The 20,492-nt window shown below is 39.6% G+C and overlaps 1 protein-coding gene across 1 annotated transcript in view; it reads right to left on the reverse strand.

Annotated features, from left to right (window-relative positions):
• CDK19 (cyclin dependent kinase 19) overlaps positions 1–20,492 on the reverse strand; it is a 111,557-nt gene that overhangs the window by 8,295 nt on the left and 82,770 nt on the right. The window contains exons 7-11 of the mRNA XM_084514562.1: positions 8,734–8,877; positions 8,410–8,479; positions 7,153–7,225; positions 4,279–4,376; positions 2,671–2,749 (exon numbers count right to left, since the gene is read on the reverse strand). Coding sequence (XP_084370688.1) covers positions 2,671–2,749; positions 4,279–4,376; positions 7,153–7,225; positions 8,410–8,479; positions 8,734–8,877 — 464 coding nt within the window. The remainder of the gene's footprint in view (positions 1–2,670; positions 2,750–4,278; positions 4,377–7,152; positions 7,226–8,409; positions 8,480–8,733; positions 8,878–20,492) is intronic.

Genomic DNA, 20,492 nt, shown 5'->3' on the forward strand with positions numbered 1-20,492 from the left:
TCACAAATGACACAATAACGCAGTCATGCAAATAATCCGAAGGAGGCTGGCAGCGACACTGCCAGAAAGGTAAGCAAACCGAGGCCGGGGAAATCACATAATTTCTTCCAGGTTGCGAGGAAATTTTGTGGCAGAACCAGTGTGGTGCCGTGCCCCTTTTGCTCTCCTGCGTTTTCAAAAGCACCTTGGAAAAAGCGGTGCGCTGGGAATGCAGTCCATGAGACTGCATCTCAGAAACGATGACGATCAATTGCCACCAGCACAAAATTGATGCTCTCAGCCCCGAGAAGGCTTTTCGTTACCTCAGACAAATGACATAAACATCTGTGTCTGTGACATTCACCACCACGGTTTCCCAAGACACATTCAAATCAAATTTGCAGTGATGTATTTATTCAAGATTACAAAGAAGCCTTGCATCTCCAAGGAGTTGGAGATGGCTTGTATTTCCATCCCACATTTAGCAAGAAGAGTAATATATCCTGCCAGGAGCAGTCCTCAAATCCCATCCCGGTCAGATTCTGCTTCCAGGGAGACTTACTCTTAAACGTTTACGTCACGCTAGCTTGTCATAAAATTTGTTAAGAAGCAATTTATCCTTTAAATAATGGTTTGGGCTTCACTTATACAAACAAGCACCTATAACTAAGGCAGTGCTTGTGCTAGATTCTGAGCTTTGTGTTTTCATAGGGATGTTGGGATGCGAGTGAGGTGATTGCTACTGTGCGAGCTGAAAAACTGCAGTTTTGTTAACTGTAAAAAAAATACAGCAGGAGCTCTCAGAATCAAGCACCATGGTTCATCATGGGTCTGATGTTTGGCTCTTTGGACATTAGCACAAAGTTTAGCTGACTATATATATCCACAGGTCAGTTTATTTCATGGTGATTCTTAAACAAACACTACACAAGGGCTAAAGTTAGCAACATATGCCCACGTGCCATTTATCAGACACGTTACCAAAATTAAATTCTGATCCTAACACAATTTTAATGAGGGAAGACTCCTTTCATTTTGTTTTACAAACTCTCAGCTTAGCTTTGCTGACTAACAATTAGCCACGCTGAAGAAAGGATGCTTATGTTAAAGATTATTCAATTAAGATGGGAGTTCCAAATAAACAAACAAAGAAAACTCCTCTGTGTTTCCTAAGGCTATACAAGGGCTTTTGTTTTAAAAACAAATCAGAAACTAACTCTATCATAAATAAATAAATAAGGCCTTTCACTTGCAACATCATCAGAAAGAAACAAAGCATGGAACAGATCCAGTTTTGAGGATATTCTTTACCTTCGCATTTTCTATGCTGTGAGAACAGATTCAATGAGTAATGCAGAACTTGAGTTACCTACACGGTCTGAAAAACTTTTATTTGGAGTGTGCATAAATACGTGACTGTCCCCAGCGATCTCAAAGATTATTTATATAATGGCTGTTTTAAATATAAACATTCCATTGTTATTTCTTCCCAATGCTCCCATGGAAAAGACAGATACTTACTTTTAAATACACTGCCTAAACAAAAGCTAGAGTCATTTTAATTCATAAGGCTTGTTCTTATTTTTAAAGTTGTGCGAGTTAGAGCAGCACCAGTAACTAAATTACAACCAAATCAGTATCGTATCATGACTTTGATTTTATTTTTGCTTAGGTCTTTCAGTTTCCTCTTTTTGAATAACTATCTGGACAAAAAAATCCAGGACATTACCACTTGTTCTCAGTACAGAAGAATCCACAATTTCTGTTCTGAAAACAAAATCTGCTGTCTGAAATGCATCATGAGAGGCACCCGTTTAAACTCAGCTAGTTTCTCATGCTACAAAGAAAATCTGAAAAGAGAAGGTGCACGTAGTCTAAAAGTTTCTCAGAACAGTAACAGTCCTCTTGTAGCCCTCAGATAATTACAGTTTATGGTTGTTTTCTTCACATTTTGCTAGCCATACCTTTCAGTTGGTGCCTCATGGTACACTATCACACACTATAGCAGTCTTGTTCAGCCTCCACACCATGATGGGGCAATCACTGCTGTCACGTAGCACGGCTGAACTCAGATAAGTTGCAAACACACCACAACTTACTACGCACGCAAACAAGCTCTTACTCGTGTCTAAGGGGACTATGGGAAAGAGGGTATTCAGAGTGGATTGTCACTACAGAACAGTTCATGCTCCCTAATACTCTTTTGTCTGAGGGCCCTTAGAACACGACCAGGAAACAGCGTGCAGATGGATGAAATGTTCTGATGTAGTGCCAGAAGCAGGCTGCCACTATTTATTGGAGACCCTGACAACCATCTCCTTTCAAATGGCTGGATGCATGCCATTCATACAATGGAAATGCCATTCTTTTCTTGTGAGCGCAGTGTATTTTCATTGTGCAGGAGGAGGTAGGCAAGGTCCTCCTGGAATGAAGGCAGCTGAAAGCAGGCAACCGCTGACAGAACTCAGCCAGCTCATTCCCCGCAGGTCAGGGCAAACTCTTGGTGATACCACCCAAGACACCCCAAAGTCATCTGACACTTCGAATCTCACTGGAAAGTGGTTTTAAGACGGCCTTGCCTGGAAAACACATTTTTGCTTAACTGTTCACGTTTATTAGTTTTCATTTCAGTGCCGTAACTCTTTCTTTTTGCATACTTAAAAAAAAAAAAAAAAAAAAAGCTTATTATACCTTATCCCCTTTCTCTTCAGGTTCATCTTCATTAAGGAATTCTCGTTTAGGATATGGAATCTGACAGCCAGCAAATACACTGGAACACAGTAAACACACAACAAATGCATATGACATATATTTACTTACTGTTATATTAAAATTATGAATATAACACAATTTAAATTTCTTTTATTTCACGATTCCTGTTTCCATGAGCGAGTGGCACTGAACACCCAAGCTGCAGATCCCAGCAGCTAGATGCTGATCATACTGCCTTATCTCTTTGCTGTTGGCACGAGACCATCGTTTAGAAATCGTGGCGTGGTTGAACATGCCCAAATGCCACAGCAACCACTTGTTGATTCCAATGGCAAAATACAGTGTCACAGCAGCCAGATGTTCCACAACACCTGGTTGGAGCATGCATGGCTCACTGAGTAAAGAGCCTGATCCAGTGAGAGTTAACACCTTGTAAGCCCCTACTTGATTTACAACGATCTTAAATGTATTTGCCAAATGTATTTGCCAATCACAACTACTGAGTTACGTTCAATTAGCTTCTCAGGTCTTGCGTAGAGGGAAAAGACAGGTTTTAAATTCACCTGGCTAATAGGATTTGGAACATTCCTTTATGTTTATGGCAGATACTTTATCATAATGTTATCCTGTAATCCCTGAGGAGCTATAGACCTACGTAGGACAGCATAAAGTAAATGCTACGTAGAAACTTACTGGTAGACGTTGACCAGTATCAATTTCTTATACTTCTGTGCCAGCATTCAGAATTGCTAAAGGCATTTAGACTGTGATACAATCAACATGGCATGATTTTCTGAAGTGTCTCAACAGTGCCTAACCCAGGTGCTAAGTAGTGTTTTGGCTCATCTAATCAGAGGGGAAAAAAAATGAAGGAAAAAAAACAACTAGTTTCAGCTCAACTTCATTTGCACTCCAGCGACTGCTCCCTCCTTCCAGTGTTTGTTGCCTGCTTGCTGAGGAAACAGTGAAAGCAAAGGTGGAAGTCCCTCTGCATCCAGCTCCTACAGATCATACTCCTCCTGAAAACTGGGAAGAGAAACTAGAAGAGGAAAGTCTGCCAGTAGCAACTGCATCTACCATTTGAATGTATGAGAGTAAAATATATAGATACACAAAATGTGTACTCTCAAGCCCCTTGAACAAGGAACCTGGGGGACTTGTGGTAGTCATTGATCCCTTTTCTCTCCTCATACTGTTATGACCCTGCACAAAAGGGCATGGGAACAGGCTGTAGATCAGAGAATGGTCCTAGTCCTAGTGAGAGAGACAATGAAACCAAGTAATGGAGAGCAGGGCTCTGTGAGTTAGAACAGAACAGGGCACAGAGGAATTCTCTAAATACTGGCATAATACTGTCACTGGCTTTGATAGCACACTCAGAATTACAACACCAGTGCAACAGGGGGTTGTTGCCCATGACCACTCAGTTCTGGCACCAGTAGATAAAGACGTGCAGCTCTACTGAGCTACTACATCTTGTGGACACAGGTGGGCACCTGTGAATTTTTCAGTTGTCATCTCGTAATAGGGACTGGCATTTAGCAGAAAGTAGGCCTTCCTGAAAAGCACAGAAGAGGGAATACATACTCTGATGTAGGCAGAGGATCCTCTTGGAAGTAAGGGTCCTGCAAAGCCTGCTCTGAGGTAATTCTCTTTGTAGGGTCCATAGTAAGAAGTTTCTGAAGCTGCAAACATAACATTAAAAACAGCAAAAAGCTCATCAAACTATCAAACATACACAATTGCACAATTGCAAACAATTACACAATTGTTAAATTATCTGCAGCTTTCCCAGACAAGCCTAAATTAACATTTCTTGTTAAGTACCCAAGAACTAGAATGCATATTCCCAAAAGCCACAAAATACTATGGCTGTGAATGGCTCTCACATAAAAACAGCTAAATGTAGCAGGCAGTATTAATTGCTAAGGCCAAACCACTGTCCTAAAGTAACATTAAATCCAGCTATTACAGGTTCATAAAGCATGATTTCTAAATAACAGTGTTGTGACACACATATAACTTTTATACTGTTCCCTAGCACAGGAAAAGCGTGTCAGAAGAGACCGAGTGTGACCAGACTCTCCGTATCACTTTCAGCCATAAAGAATAAATCTTTACCTCCCTAACCAGCAAAATTTCAGAGTCAGAGCACACAGGTCCCAGCCCTACTCTAATTGGTTTTGAGATGAGAAAGAGGAATGTACCCTTCCTAGTAACCTTTCTTCCTTACCAGGAGGAAAGCAATAACAAATTTATTAGCTAGAATGCTGCTGAATGCAGCCGGCTATAAAAGAGGATTATAATATATTAGTAGTATTAAACGGGAATTATAGGGATAACATACCCTTTCTAGTCATTTATCACATTCTGATAAACTCACTGTGGGAAATTTGGGTGCTCAGATTATATTGCATGGTGTCATGCTTTCACATAAGTCTCTCCTAATACAAGTTAACAGTGAAAATAAAATTCCTTCTGTGAACGGCACTGTAGCTCAAACTATCCTCCATGCCTCCAACACAAATACTCTGGAAAGCCAGCAAAAGAAAATGGCATACATGTATTTCATCCTCATCAAAGGCTGCCTCCAAATATGTTTTGTATTCTTTTTCATTTAAGGACAGTGTTATTGTACCACAGCAGAAAACGTAAAGATATCCAGGACCTTTTAGTGATCTGCTCACAATCTTAACCATTCCCCTCTCACCCAGAGGATATAACGAATTTGTCCATCCCAGGTGATGCCACACACAACATCACTCTAAGGGAGGCATCCTGCCTATCAATGATGCTACTGTGAAACAGCGTTCTTTGTCTGTTTTTCTGTAGCTTCTAAGAAAATGATTTTTTTGAAAAAAAAGTCTGGATGCAATTTGCTTGCAGGTTAGCAAGTGCTAATACAATATAGAAAGCCTGTGAGACTGGACTTCATCAGAGTCTTGTACATCTCAGCAGTTCTCAAGCTCACTGATTGTCAGGCTCTGGCTGGCCTGAGATGATAGCTATAAATACTATGCTGGTGACTTTTCCAGAGCAGCAAGAACAGATGGATCTCCCTGGACAGAAAACATTCCCCCTTGCACGTGGACATGAACATTCAATGTCAGTCAGCAGAGTGGCACAGTATCTGCCTCTTTGTCAAGGGTCATTTGGTATCCTGAACTGTCTACTTGGTACCATGTTCACCTACTCTGTACGTGCCACACATTCTGCAAATATTAGTGCAAAGTCTTGCCCAATGAAGCAGATGTCTTGTAGGTCATCTTGCAAGGTGCAGGTTACCTCAAGAAATAGCATTACTACCTTTGACATGAACAAGGAGCTTCAGGGAGTCTGCTTCAGAAGTAGATGCATTTCTAGTCTCTCAATTTGGAGGCCTAATGCACACCTTACCTTCAAACTCTGCTGTTTTGAGAATCTTTCACAAGATAAAGCAACTACTGAGGCCCTTTGCTATAGAATGGTTAAGGAAAAAAACCTACAGAAAACCTACCTTGCTAAGTGAACTAAGTTTTCTTCATGATGTTCAGAAAGAACCCTGAGACCTTAGGAAATCCCAGTTCTCATGCTCACGATTATACAGCAGAATACATGGGTAGGCACCTACCTGTTTCATCACCCTGTAATAACCCTGCCTCACTACTTCTCCATCATGAAAAGCTTATTTGCTTTTTTAATATATTTTTAACACCCTATGGTAAGTTTTTATTCTTCAGAGATTTAGTTAGTATTTGCCCCTGGAAAAGCAGCCTACCCACCCCAGATGATTCAACTTGGCATTCACAGCCTTGATGAATTAGCCATAAAATCTGTCAGCAGCCCATTTCCTTCTTTGCCCTGCCACAAAAGTAGGCTTTCTGGTGGCTTTCACCATCAGTAGGAAAGCAGGGGAATTCAGGGGCTTACTAATTATGTCCCTTATAACTTATTCTCTTCAGTTAGACTCTTCCTCCAGATCATTCCAATTTTAGCCCAGAAAGCTGAGTTCAAGAAATTTTAATTATTTTTTTCTTGAAGTCTCACACTTCATATGTGAATGCCTCCCTTCACAAAACAAAACAAAAAATTCTTCAAGATGTTCTTGAACGTGCACATTTATTTTCCTTTCCTCTTCCCTTTACTTCACAAGAGTTTTGCACTCTTGGGAGCTTTTTAGCTCTCTGAAACCACGTGGGACCAAGGGTTTGCTGAGGCTGGGTATACAAGTGCCTTGCAGATAATAATTACATAAAAGCTTCAGATCTGGAGTACAAGCAGTTTAAGCACACCCTCAGCACAAATGTAAATGAAGAAAATAGATCTCAAAACTACCCAGTTGGTGATAACTAGCTTTGTTTTATGTCAGTGTTCAGTAGAATGAGGTGGTAGAACAGACACAGACATTAACATCAGAAATGCATTTCACTCCTGTCATCACAGAAGAATAAAGAACTAAAGAAGACTTAGGTTTGTACCTACCAAAAGAAAAACTTTGCTGTCAGGCTTGACTTTGTGTTTCTCCATGTATTTTATGAGGCTACTATTGGCATATCTGAAAAATATTGTTAAACAAAGACATTTCTGAAATAATATAGCATTAAAAATATAGGAGTATACCAAGCGACCACAAAACCACCAGCCTTTAATAAGTGAACTGTAAAAAGAAGTGCTATCAGAAAATACGTCAGATACTTATCAAGCAGTTGACACTGTGTATGCTTTTCACTAATAGCATTAGTATCGACTGTGCGCAGATTATGTCCACAGACCATGCAACTTTTTATAGCATATGGATAAGCTGTTGACATTGGCATATGACAGAGAAACTCAACTTGAAGTTCACACTTGTTTTCCAAAGCAACTCCACCACAGAAGGTGTACAGCAGTTTCTAACAGTTAAGCTATTGTTTCCAGTTGGGATTTGGCAGAGAAGTTAACCTTTCTGTCTCCCCAACCTGCAGCAAACCACACAGTCCTTATAGTTCCCAAGCTCAAAAACGCCCCAACCATGTATGACCTGTGCCTGGCCTTGAATCTGCAAATCCAGAGGTTAACTACAGCCACTTTCAAAAGAAAGAAGCCTTGTGTACAGATAAAGCTTCACATCTTGTCTAAAGCCAACATAATGAATCCATGGCAAGCTGGAAACAGAACCCCAAACTCCCAAATCCCTGTCCCCTGCATTATAGCATAAGTCTGTGTTGTTCCTTCTACCTTCTGATCTATCATCACCACTACTGACTAATTTAGCCAAAGCCCTTGGCAACAGTAAAAGAAGGAAGTTCTCAGATCCCAGATAGGCTTTATATCACAACCTATTGAACGCATGACCTTTGTACAGAAACTTCTGCCACTACTTTACTGTCTCCAGGTCTATGCTGGACAAAAGGACCAAGAGGTGTTTCCCTCTTCCTTCTCTCACAAAATGAATGAAGTTACCTTGAACATGTAATACAACTGGTTAAACCAACTCTGTTTGTCTGTGCCTGCCATAAATTGCACTTCACATGATCCCTTCTAAACAAATAAGGAGGTAATTCAGCTGATGCTTTTAACAAGTACCTGAGGGAGAGAACTCCATTCAAGCAAAACAGCTAATTCAAAACAGAACATCTGTCACAGCTTTGGAACCCCAACACTCCAAAACCCCACCCCCCTGAAAAAGTTTCAAGACAATAGGGGCCAATTTCTGCCTCTCCCCCACATTCACTGAAATGTGCTTTTATCATCACTTACGTTGTTCTTCTAAAATCTTTCTGAAGAGTCGGGTATTCTGGCATCTTTCGTATGTCTTCCCAATCTTTATCTTTGGTGGGGGGAAAAATAAGAGAAGTATTTACAATTCTGGAAGTGATGTTAAGTAACACTCAAGAAGGAATAACTACAGAGATTGTTTAAGTTTGTTGGCATGTGCTATTGTTCCATACCCGTCAGCATTTCCAAATCTATCAAACTGACAGTTTCTTCACACCTATGCAAACAACTAGTCATTTCCTTTAGGGAAAAAAAAAAAATCAACCTAGTAGCATTATGCCTGAACCTTTAATGAAAATAAATTACCTGCAGGGAACCCCATTACGCTGAAAATGCGATCTAGTTGATCGTGATGAAAGGGATTACTTGTTTTGATGTCCTCCTGACGACAGTGAAATATAGGTTCCGATGTCAATAGTTCAGCAAATATGCAGCCAATTGCCCAAATATCTAAGGAAGAAGGAAGATCGTTCATGTAAATTTACTGCACATTATCACTCAGATATTCATTTCTGTATGGTTTTTCAAAAATCTGTATAATCATAGTAAGATAAAACGCCTCACTGTATGATTTCATATAGTATTTTAAAAAATAATACGTTAGTATAATAAATTAAAAAGGATAAAATCTGGGGAGATGGGTGTTTTTTTTTTCCCCAAGCAAAATTAGACAATCTCCAAATTCTGTTTCAAGTTGTATGCTGGCAGTCCAGCACCTCATTAATGTATTCACAGTTAAGGCAGAAACCTATGCAGTATTTGTTGACAACATACCTTAAGCGACATTAAACTGACCATCAAAACCACAACATTAATCCCCCACAAACATACATTGATCTAAAAGTTGTAGCACATTTCAGAACAACTCTAAACAGATAATTGGTAACTAAATACATACTAATAAGGAAAGAGCCAGTGATTCACATGCTTAGACAAATAGCGTAAGCTACTTTAAATGGAGAAAAAAAAGAGCCTAATTTTAATTAAGAGTAGAAGAGTGATTAATAAATTAAAAAGAAAAAATCATACTTGACAACTAACTCCCAATGGAACAACACTGGAACCGTTTCATCTGTATCTCATGCACATGCACAGAACAGCATAATTTACTGATGCTTTTATGAAGGTATCAACCTCTTTTTCATAAATTTCTCATTAATATGCTTTCCAAAATTAAATATATTGTGGACAAGAACAATAGCTTCATTCACAGGAGAAAAAACCTCTCGGTTTTATATAATCACTGCAGCTATTACTATCACCACCATCTTAGTGTTCTGCATGACCCAAGTGCTTTACTATGCATCGGAAAACAAAAGTGTGAATTTGTCAGTGAGGAAAAGGTTACTAGCAGAAGAAAACAAAAGAAAAAAAAAAAAAGGAAAGAAGAAAAGGATTTGCTACATTGACAAATGCAATGTGTCTGGGGTATACCTCTGGAAAAAGATGTTGAGATCAGATGAGTAATGACTGTGGAGCCTTGCTTAATAGTTGAGGTTAAACTAGATGACACTGAGAAACCTTCTGGATTTTATTAAATTATAGGATAAATGCAGAAAACAATTTATTCCTATATTTAAAATCTAATAGATAAAAAAAAAATACCTAACTGGAGTTTGGTTTATTAGATTCAGGCCAAAGAGAGCACCAAGAAAAGTCTCTTGGTTTTGTTACCTGTTTGCAATTAACCCAAGACCCAAAATCCCACCTCCTGTCACTGGTGCTGTTTAGAGTATGCCACCTAAGAGAAATGTGGTCTTCTGAAGAGAGGAAAACACAGCTCTCTCTATGAAATCATAAGGAATGAAGAAGAGATTACACACTCTGTGCAAAAACATGTCTGTTCCCTTTCCATTATATTACAGGTATGGAGTTTGGGCTTTTAGGGCTGTCCCAATATCTAAGCCTTTCCGCCCACTTCTTTTACTTTACAGTTTCAACAGGATATAACTTGCTCCGTGCGTTACATCACTTTTTCAAGCTTCTATCTTCCTTTGATTCTCTCATTAGCCTTATCTGCATGAAAACAAGATCTCCAGCTCTTGAGATTTTATCTGCTCCGGCAGGTAATACGGCATATTAATCACAACTCCTACTTGGGCAGTAGGTATAACTTATCTACTCCAGTATGGAAATTATTTATTATTTGAAGAATAACATGTTAATTTAATGACATCTATTGACTCATTTTCACAGTAGATAGCAAGCCCTTTTGGAGATGGCTTATCTAGAGGCCCAAGAGGTTTTAACCCCACTGGTTACCCTGGCTTTCTGCAGTGCTCGTTGTCATAGTTAGGGAAAATCTGGGCCTCTGCTCATTCTTCTATTTGCAGCTGCTGCATCCAGACTGATCTTTTCCATCTGAATAATTGGAAAAAAAAAAAAAAAAGAAAAAAAAAAAAAAAGAAAAAAAAAAAAAGACAAACACAACTAACACCTAGTATTCTTGTTGACAGCAAAATTGAACTAGGAAATGTCCCTGACTTGACACAGCAAACTCTGCTCATCCATGAGATGAACCGTGCAAGAGAATTGTCACTGTGGCAATGAACTCCCACTCCTGCCTTTGTGATTAATGCAGAGAGCACATTTTAAACCCTCTGAGAACTCAGTATTAATAAAAAAAAAAAAAAAAGACATCGTAATAACTGGTAACTGAAAGTTGCATCTGAACAAACACTGACAGCTCCCAAGTTGGTGTTTTATTTGCTCTGGGATGGCATTACTAGACAAGTCAAGCATGAAAACACTTCAACCAGTCATCCAGGAGGTCACAGTGCTGGGGCTCAACCCTCCAAGTTTCTTGCTAGATACTCTGCAGCTTCAAAGTGCTTGGGATAGAAAACCTGAAGCTTTCATTTCCGTAGGTGAAGATTAAACAGCTGGAAAAGGCCTGATAGCCTTGTAGCACAGGCAGATCAGGCTCTTCCCTTTGTCAACCTAACTCCTTTGTAACCTGATCTGGAGCACATCCTTGGCACATATTGAAACCATTCTCACAGTTCATGCTGTTCTGCCAAATTTGTCTAGGTTCCCCCCCCCTTCCCTTTTTTTTATTAATAGCATTCATAATTTACCGTGATTATTTACCACATGTGGCACTCTCCTAGCAGGAATACCTTGTTAAATTCTGGCCAGTTTAAGAGCTTCTTGAATGCAAACATCCCTAATTGGTATTTATCTCCCACATTGCTCATGTTAGGCAACCGAATACAAACTTCAGATCTGACTGCGGAAATATGTGGCAACAATTAGAAATTTCCCCACCAGGTGCCATTTCAAATGGTTTTGGTCTGTGGTCCTTAATAAAGATTAATGACTGTTACATCCTATTAGAATCAAACAATGTAACCCAAATAAGAAGTGCTGCCCCTCAAAAGATGGCCTTTAGTACTTATGTGTTTTAAGCTGTAATTTTCAGCCCCAGTGCATTATTACTCTAGTGCACGTCTACCTCTAACACAACAGGAATTTCTTATAATGTTTTATAACAACAAAACTGTGACCGTGATAGCTTTATAGGTCAGCAACTAAATCTGAGAAAATCCTACATGACCCGCTCCACTTCAGTGCTGTAGCCAAGGAGCAAGTACAAAAGGATGCCAGTAAAGCTCATGTAATGATAGGGCTGATTAAACACACAAATGCTCGTGTATTCTTTCCTTTCTACGGCAGAATAATCTCACTGCTGCATTTGTTTCAGTATTTTGCAAACATTCTTTAAGAATATTAAGGCAATTTAAGACAATAAGACAATTCATTGAGCAACAGCCTTGATTCGCAAAAACGAAACATCTTTTCCCATGCATATTAACTAAAATGTTTCATTTGAAGACAGGACTCATTCTTTAATAAAACTGTTGAAGAAAATAAGTTAAGAAATGGGAAAAAAAATCATTAGTTCAGCTGCAACCAATAGGGAGCTCAACTATGGCGAGGTTTCATTTAACAGCATCAGTAGCTCAACCAACCTGGAATCTTTTCTTCTGGTTTGAATACAAAGTCTAGATTTTAGAATATGTGCAAACACCGGTAAAGGAAGAGAACAGAAAAGTGGTGCCAGAATACAGCTTCTCTACGTCTGTCGAGGATGAATTGGTACCCTGGTTGTAGCATTATTGTTTTCTACTCTCTTCATCAGTTTTGTTGTTCTTTGAACGTGTTTCAGTGACTCAGTATCCTTTGAGTAGTGAGGGGCCCAAAACTGAATACAGTAGTCAAGGTGCAGACAGTAAAGGGACAATCACTTCCCTAGCCCTGCTGGCCACACTATTTCTGATGCAAGCCAGGATGCCACTGGGCTTCTTGGCCACCTGGGCACTCTGCTGGCTCACGTTCAGCCAGCTGCCAACCAAGAGGCTAGCCCTTTTCTGCTGGGCAACTTTCCAGCCACACTTCCCCTATACCACTGTACTTACAAGCACAGAGACCCTGTAAGAGTTCATTCATTTTTAGCCTCATTTTAAATGCCTAGACATTAGATTTAAGAAGAAATAATACATTTTTAAAGAGAATTTCTCTTTTTTTTTTTCTCGATTATGGTGAATACCTGTTTCTATCACATGCACACACAAAAAGGGTCTTCTCTTTCTTACGAAGAGGTCTCAGTTTTTGTGTATTTCACTTAAACTTCAGTCAGCAAGATAGAAGGCTGAGGAAAGAGAGGTCACTAGTCTTAAACCTGACACCTAGGAAGAATTGATAATGGGTCGAGCATTTAAACGCAACAGATTTTTCCGAGGGAAGCAAAAAAACTGTGTCAGGCGGTGAGCAAAGGGTCAGAAATTGGATATCGTTTGTTTACAGGTTAGGCAACATCTTACTGATCTTTAACAACCAGCACTGCAACAGCACTTCAATGAAAAACAGTTTACACTGTATTATTTTAAGTTGTCAGATTATTTACACTCCCATTTAAATTTCTATTTTCTATTTCTAAATTTCCTCGGTATATTTGTATTAAATGAAGAACCTGGGATCATACGACTTCAGGCTTCTGCCGTGCATTAGACATTAATTGGCAAGACTACACTTAACTTATTACAGTAAGCATGACAACACAGCTATAGTAGACTTAGTATGGGGAGTGGCAGTAAGATGAGGGGCACCAGTAAGTCCTTTTGTGAAGCAAAAACACAACTGCAAAGAATCCACATTAAAGAACTTAAATTTTAATTTACAGACATTCACGTCCCAAAATTTAGAAATTCCAGATTTATGAATTTCTATGCAACTTTCTGTTTTCCTTGTGCAATCCATGTCCTGCTGCAGACAGGCATCCTCGAGGCAGGCAAAAAGGCAAACTTAGCAGCAGTTGCAGCACAAAGCAAAAAACCTGAACTTTTACCAATATTTTTCTGATGTAGGGCAGGGAATTAGGTCACTGGGGCAAGTGCTGAGCTCTGGGGAGGGCAGCGTGTTACAGCCTTGTTTTCTCCCTAATCCTAAGCCTTCGGATGCGTCAGAGAAGGCAGAGGGCTATGATTTTTATGCCAGCTACGGTACCTCCAAGACGTAGCGAAGCACGTACTGCTGCTTTTGTTCCAGCAACTGCAGTGCTTGCACCTCGCGGGGTCCAAGCATTACGCGGGCAGGCTGCCAAAGCTTCGCGGGGAAACAAAAGCAGAGGAAAAATGTTCTTTTAGCGACAACTCATCAAAAGGAGGAGAAGTGTAACGGGTGACACAAAGGGCAGCTTTGTAGCCCGAGGGCTGCTTCCCCCTACCAAATCTCAAACAAGCGCAGCAAGTAAAGGAAGTAGGAAAGAATTAAGGACTGGCAAGATTTGCCACCGTTTGGTAAAACAGCATTTACAAAGCTTTTCAGGGAACACCCACAGTTGTGCACGTTTGCTTCATCCCATGCAAAAATGCTCAGTGGTGTCACCTGGTCACAGGGCTGGAAGGCCAGGAACTCCTGACTCCTAATTACAGGGCTTTACCATTCATTTCCATTTCCCACTCCACTTTTTTCCATCTTAGTCCATCGCTGTAGGTAACGTCTCCAATCCTGTGCAATCTCTACTGCACAAATAGCATAGCACATCAGAGAATTGTTGCCGTTTTCTGCGCTCTCCTGAACTGCAGTGGATGAAAAGACAGCAGTACGTGCTCTTTGAAAGGGAAATACACTTTTTTTTTTCCTCATGCCTAATTAAATGCAGAATTCTGTATCAGAGTATCTTAACAAACCAGCTTTCTGTTCACAATGGGGCTCTTTGGAGGTGAACTCCATGCTAAAATGCAGAGGGACAAGGAGTTTATGGCCTGTCGTGTCCTCTCATTTGGTTTGTGTCAGTAACTATTACAACTATTTTTACTAGGTCCAGCATGTCGACACCTTCTAGTGCTAACATAAGACGAGCAAAAGCCCTGCTATCCGGTACTCTGAGTTATTACAAGGAACATGTGTGAAGAGTATTCTCATGGCCTCTTCCATTCACAAGTCAAGACAGTCTTTTTTGGGAATCACTAAAGGTTTTGATGCCTACCTTATTTCAGTCAACAGGGACTGCACATGAAGGAGTCTTGCCCCTCAGATGCCCGGAGAGGCCCCTTTTTCCTTCCCAACAGAACCCCTCATGATCCCTTAACGCTTCTGTTTCTAAGGAGCCCAACCTCACAGCTATTTCTAATAAGGCACTGGGAATCACTCCTACATAATTATAAGCCCCTATATTGGCCAGGCAACGAAGCGAACGGCTGTGAAATGCAATTCTGCTGTCAGTCACAGCTAGTGCCAAGGCGTCTGCTTGTGAAGCAATCCCAACTGTCCTGGTAACGAGTCGTTCTGCTGAATCAGCGCTGCCGTGCTGCAAGTTTCAGTTCATGTTGCTGCAATAGCTGTGCCTGAAGACCAAACCGATGAATTTACCAAAATATCCCCCCGCACCGCAAGGATTCACCTAGTTACGATGGTAGATTGAAAGTCTGAAAACCAACTGTTGTGAATGAACTGTCTGGATTTGGCAGTAGATAGGGCACACTAAAAGCCTTCACTATTGTATTAGTTAGCTAGAGGAAAATGTTTACAGAACCAGGTTTTGTAACAGACATCCTGTTGGATCTTTAAATGAAAACCTTGTGTTTAATTTAAGAAAATAAGATTAGCTTTTGGTGCACTGTCTTGTAAAGAAAGGAAAAAAAAAAAAAGCAGTGCCAATCTCTTTAAGATGCATACTTGATTCTGCACCAACCCATTCACCTGTCCATATATACATTAAAGGAACAACGTGCTCGCAGTACATTCCAAGGAATCACAATTTATCCTGACACATACAAACTGAGTATGAAGAGAAAGTGGGCAAAAAAGGGTTGTTAGACATTGGAACGGGCTGCCCAGGGAAGTGGTGGAGTCACCATCCCTGGAGGTCTTTGAAAGACATTTAGATGTAGAGCTTAGGGATATGGTTTAGTGGGGACTGTTAGCGTTAGGTCAGAGGTTGGACTCGATGATCTTGAGGTCTCTTCCAACCTAGAAATTCTGTGATTCTGTGAAAATGAAGGGAAGGGAAGGGAAGGGAAGGGAAGGGAAGGGAAGGGAAGGGAAGGGAAGGGAAGGGAAGGGAAGGGAAGGGAAGGGAAGGGAAGGGAAGGGAAGGGAAGGGAAGGGAAGGGAAGGGAAGGGAAGGGAAGGGAAGGGAAGGGAAGGGAAGGGAAGGGAAGGGAAGGGAAGGGAAGGGAAGGGAAGGGAAGGGAAGGGAAGGGAAGGGAAGGGAAGGGAAGGGAAGGGAAGGGAAGGGAAGGGAAGGGAAGGGAAGGGAAGGGAAGGCTTGCTCCTGAGGCCCCATGATTATTAACAGCTGGGCAGAACATGAAACCGACAGGCTGAGGGGAAAAGAAATTAGAAAGAAAAAGAAATGGGCAGATTGCTGTGGGCAAGGAGGGTTTTTTGGCCCACAAATGTCAATTTTTGATGTACACAGTGCTAAGCATAGCTGGATGTTTGAAGGCATCTCTTGCTGAAAGTGGTTTCTCAACAAAGTTATCGCTACAAAAGATATTCTGCCTTCTAAATATTTGTTATTTTATTATTTTATTTCTCCTGCTCTAAAATAATCCACATACGGTTAAGTCAGAATAATCACCATGCAATAGCAAATCTGCCAAAGTATTGAATAAAAAGCCTAAAGCATCTGTTTTTTCCCTTCAAACATTTTGAAGGAGAGGAGAGAATCATAAACATATAAAAAAAGTATAGGGTGACCACAGGTAGAAATTTTTAGATTAATTTATAGAGCAATCTAAATCAGAATAATTGGCAGATTCAAGGTGTGACTGACAATTCAGTGGGATTTCTTTGCTTGTTTTTTATTAATAAGTCCATAATGTGTGTATTTCTTAACAGATGCTAAATAACATCCCAGTTTCTCAGGCAAATTTTTACAAAAAATTTACAAAGTTAACAACAACCAAAAAATTGATAACACTTTTATAGGAGCTCCCTATTATCATTAACTGGTTCTATCTTCAGGAAGCTACCATTAAGTAGCATCCCCGTTTTATAGATAATGGAGCAGCACGGGGGATGGATTAAATGACATGGTGTGAACTACACACAACACTTGGGACTGAATTCGTATTCAAATCCATGTCCCCTGAGACCCAGCTTATTGTCCCACAAGATAAACCTTTTGTCTGCCCCACATTACAGAACATCCCCTGGATTTACATCAGAGACAGGTCTGACCCACTGCACTGAGAGTCAGTTCTCATTCTCCTAATTCTTAAGCAACTGGACACTTGAACACATATCCCAGGCTCTTTGGAGTTGACAACTGCCACAGGCTTTACCAGCTTATTTCTAGACATCAATATCTTTGAGAATATATAATATACATGAGAGCAACAGAGCAGTTAGAAGAACTTGTATGCTGGATCTCAAAACAGTTGAAATGTGTTGAGCTGTGTATCAAACCTGTGGATGATATCCCAAGGATGATATCCTTGGGATGCTGTCAGCATCTCAAGTTTCATAAAATACTAATTAATGTAGCTTTCAAATGTTTTACTCAAATAACCTAATGACCCTATACAAAGCTTCACTTTTTTAGGTGACGGCTATGGTAAGACTATGGAGGATAGTAAATGATTTTTTTATTATTTTTTTTAACAAAGTGTATACTATTTTAGAGATCACTGTCAAGCAAGAGGAAAGAACCAGCAGTAAATCACCTAGTACCTGCAATAACTAGATAAGAGAGCAACAATTAATCTTCGGTATTCAAATGTTTTGCCTCTCAGAAAAAAGAATGAGAACAACGGTGATAATCAAAATGAAGAAAGTTTACCGCATGCCAAAATAAGTTTACCACAAAATATCATCTGAATCCAATTACTTCCCATGTCATATAACGTTGCCTAGGGCATGAACAAGGCTCCCTTTCCTAGTGTATCGTGAGTTTTTCTTTTCAGAGCACGTAAATTGAGTATTTTTTAAACTTCTCTTTTTCTTTTCTAGTTTTCCAACAACCCCTTTTCCCCCAAAATGAAAGTCTTTAACAAACAAGGATGCAGATCCCTCTGCAGCAAACAGAACTGACTATGGATTTGCCCTTCTAAATGACCTCAGGGCCATTTAAAAGCACTCCCCATACTCCTATGGTCCACAGACCACAGGTGGGGAACCCCCCTCCTGCAATCTTTTTCTTCCTAAAGACTCCTCAGTCTTCTGGTTGGCCCCATTTGTAGTTTCTGGTTCACCAAGATTTCCCAGATAGGCCTCATTCTGATGATCGAGGCATTCAGATACCCACCTATACCTTTCCCACATTTCCAGCTTCCATATCCAGATGTCAGTCTGGAAACAGAACAAGGTGACTGTGTGCAGCCAAAGCTTTAAATTACAGCTTTTCTATATGTAAATCTTGCTTTGGCTGGAAAACACAGTTGCCACATGGCCCTGCTGACTTACAATCTAGACAAGTGAGGAAAGGGAACTAAGCTGAAGAGATACCTCGGGTTCTCAGGTTGGTTTTTCATAATAAACAACCCCATCCTTCTCTGGGGCAGGACAGTGTTTTAGTCTTACCAAAGGGGTGGTTGAGGGATCACGCTGAAGAACTTTTTTGACAACAAAATCCAAACTATCTAAAATTCTGTAAGTCGATACCATTCATCAAATATACTAATTCATTAATTAGGGCAAGTGATAAGGAAAGGTAAGATGATGTTACCTGATAGCACTGCTAACTATACAAGCTACAACTTGATAAAAACAAGCCCTAACCGTGCTCTTTGCTTGGTATAATGCTATAAGATGTCCCAGAATGAATCACAGTAGAGACTTATATGCTTTCTTAAAAGCTTATGATAGAAAAGTCCTTACTTATTTTACTTGCAAAGTCATTTTATTGCCTATTTTGATATGCCCAGAATGCAAAAACTCTGACTAATACCACTTTTCAACCTGACAGCCAGTTTACTTTGTCCTTCATTTTACATCAATCATTTCCTTTATTTTTCCTTAAAATTGTATTGCAGAAGTCTTTGCCCATCAATGAAAGGAGTATTGAACCGTGAAGCTTCAACCTTGTTTCTTTAGTATTTTTCAACATAACAGCATTTTCTGCTGTACTGCAGAATTTTTGAGAGTTCAGTAATTTTATTAATGTTTCCATGATCACAAGCAGTTTATATTTTCCCATGATCACAAGCATTTTATATTTTCCAGGTCATGTGCTTTCACCTGAAGTTTGTTCAAGTTGCTTTTCTCTGCATATTGTACGGAGCAGTAGGATCTAATGAACATATGGGAACAGATTCTGCTTTTGAATGATGGTGCTGGAAATTCAAACCAAGGCTTCCACAGGCTACAATAAATTTAGTACACGTTTATATTGTGGTAATAGAATAGAAAGTGAACCTTGACTTCTACAACACCATTTCTCCCAGTTTGCATACCTCTGGTAAATTAGTTGCTTGTAACTATGGTAGCAGATTATAGAGGAAACTTTATTAACAAGTAGGGCTTAGATTATAAATGTTCACAGTTCAGGAAACTCGTATTATTCCCCATGAAACTAACATAGACTTTGTACTATCCTTTTAACATGCAGAAAGCAGAAGATACTTCTCTGTTTTTAGCAACAGTACTTTCCTGACTCCCGGGTCTTCCTCCTCAAAATATGATGTTATACTTGTTAAGAACGACTTCATTTATTTGCTTGCTGAACAGGAAAAGTACAATATTTCATGAGGATGAAGGGACATGCTAAATAAAGGGAAAAATGTCAGTAAAAACCCTACCACTTAATTTTGCGTAATACCTAATTATTTCTATACAGACTGTATTGACTCCAATTTTTCCCCAGAGTTAAATCCACAAAATGTAACTGACATCAGGTCCATAAAACACAACAAAAGTCAAATTGTTTTCATTCTTTGATCACGTACAATAATTATTTAAATGCAAGCAAGCATATACAAAGGCTTTCATACAAGAATAGAAACAAACTGGACACTATAGCTGGCAGTGTCCAGGATATTATGAATACTCTACCAATAATTTCAGAAGCACACTCGCTGGTATGCACACTATATGTGAAGCTACAATAAAGAGAAGTATGAGATACAGACTATAGAAAATACACCAAAAAAAATTAAAACTAAAAGCCAGTAAAAATTATGCAAACGTCTGAATTTTGTAGCAACTGTGCAGGACAATGTTCAATGTTTTGCCATAGAGAACCGATGACAATGCATTCCTTGTAAATTCAAACAAAAGCATTTCTCACAGTGACAACATTGGAAAAGAATAGACCAAAGTAGATATGACCATGCTTTTAGCCTGATTTTATTGATATTTATTATATTTATACAATTTTTGGTACTATACATAAGGCATATGAAAACAGCTATGTAAAATAAATGATGCCGAGTATCCTGCCATTTACCTTTTCGTAAGTTGCTGTATCAAATCACATTTCTTTTAAATGAGTATGTTAAACTGAACAGCAGTTAAATTAGTCTTATATAATTTATGAACAATTACGCAAAGTGATACATTAGGGCTCCTGAGGATCATGTAAATTTTAAGAGATGTTAAAATTGTATTTCTTGCATGGA

The sequence above is a fragment of the Aythya ferina genome (genome assembly GCF_964211825.1).
Source record: "Aythya ferina genome assembly, chromosome: 3".
NCBI lineage: Eukaryota > Metazoa > Chordata > Aves > Anseriformes > Anatidae > Aythya > Aythya ferina.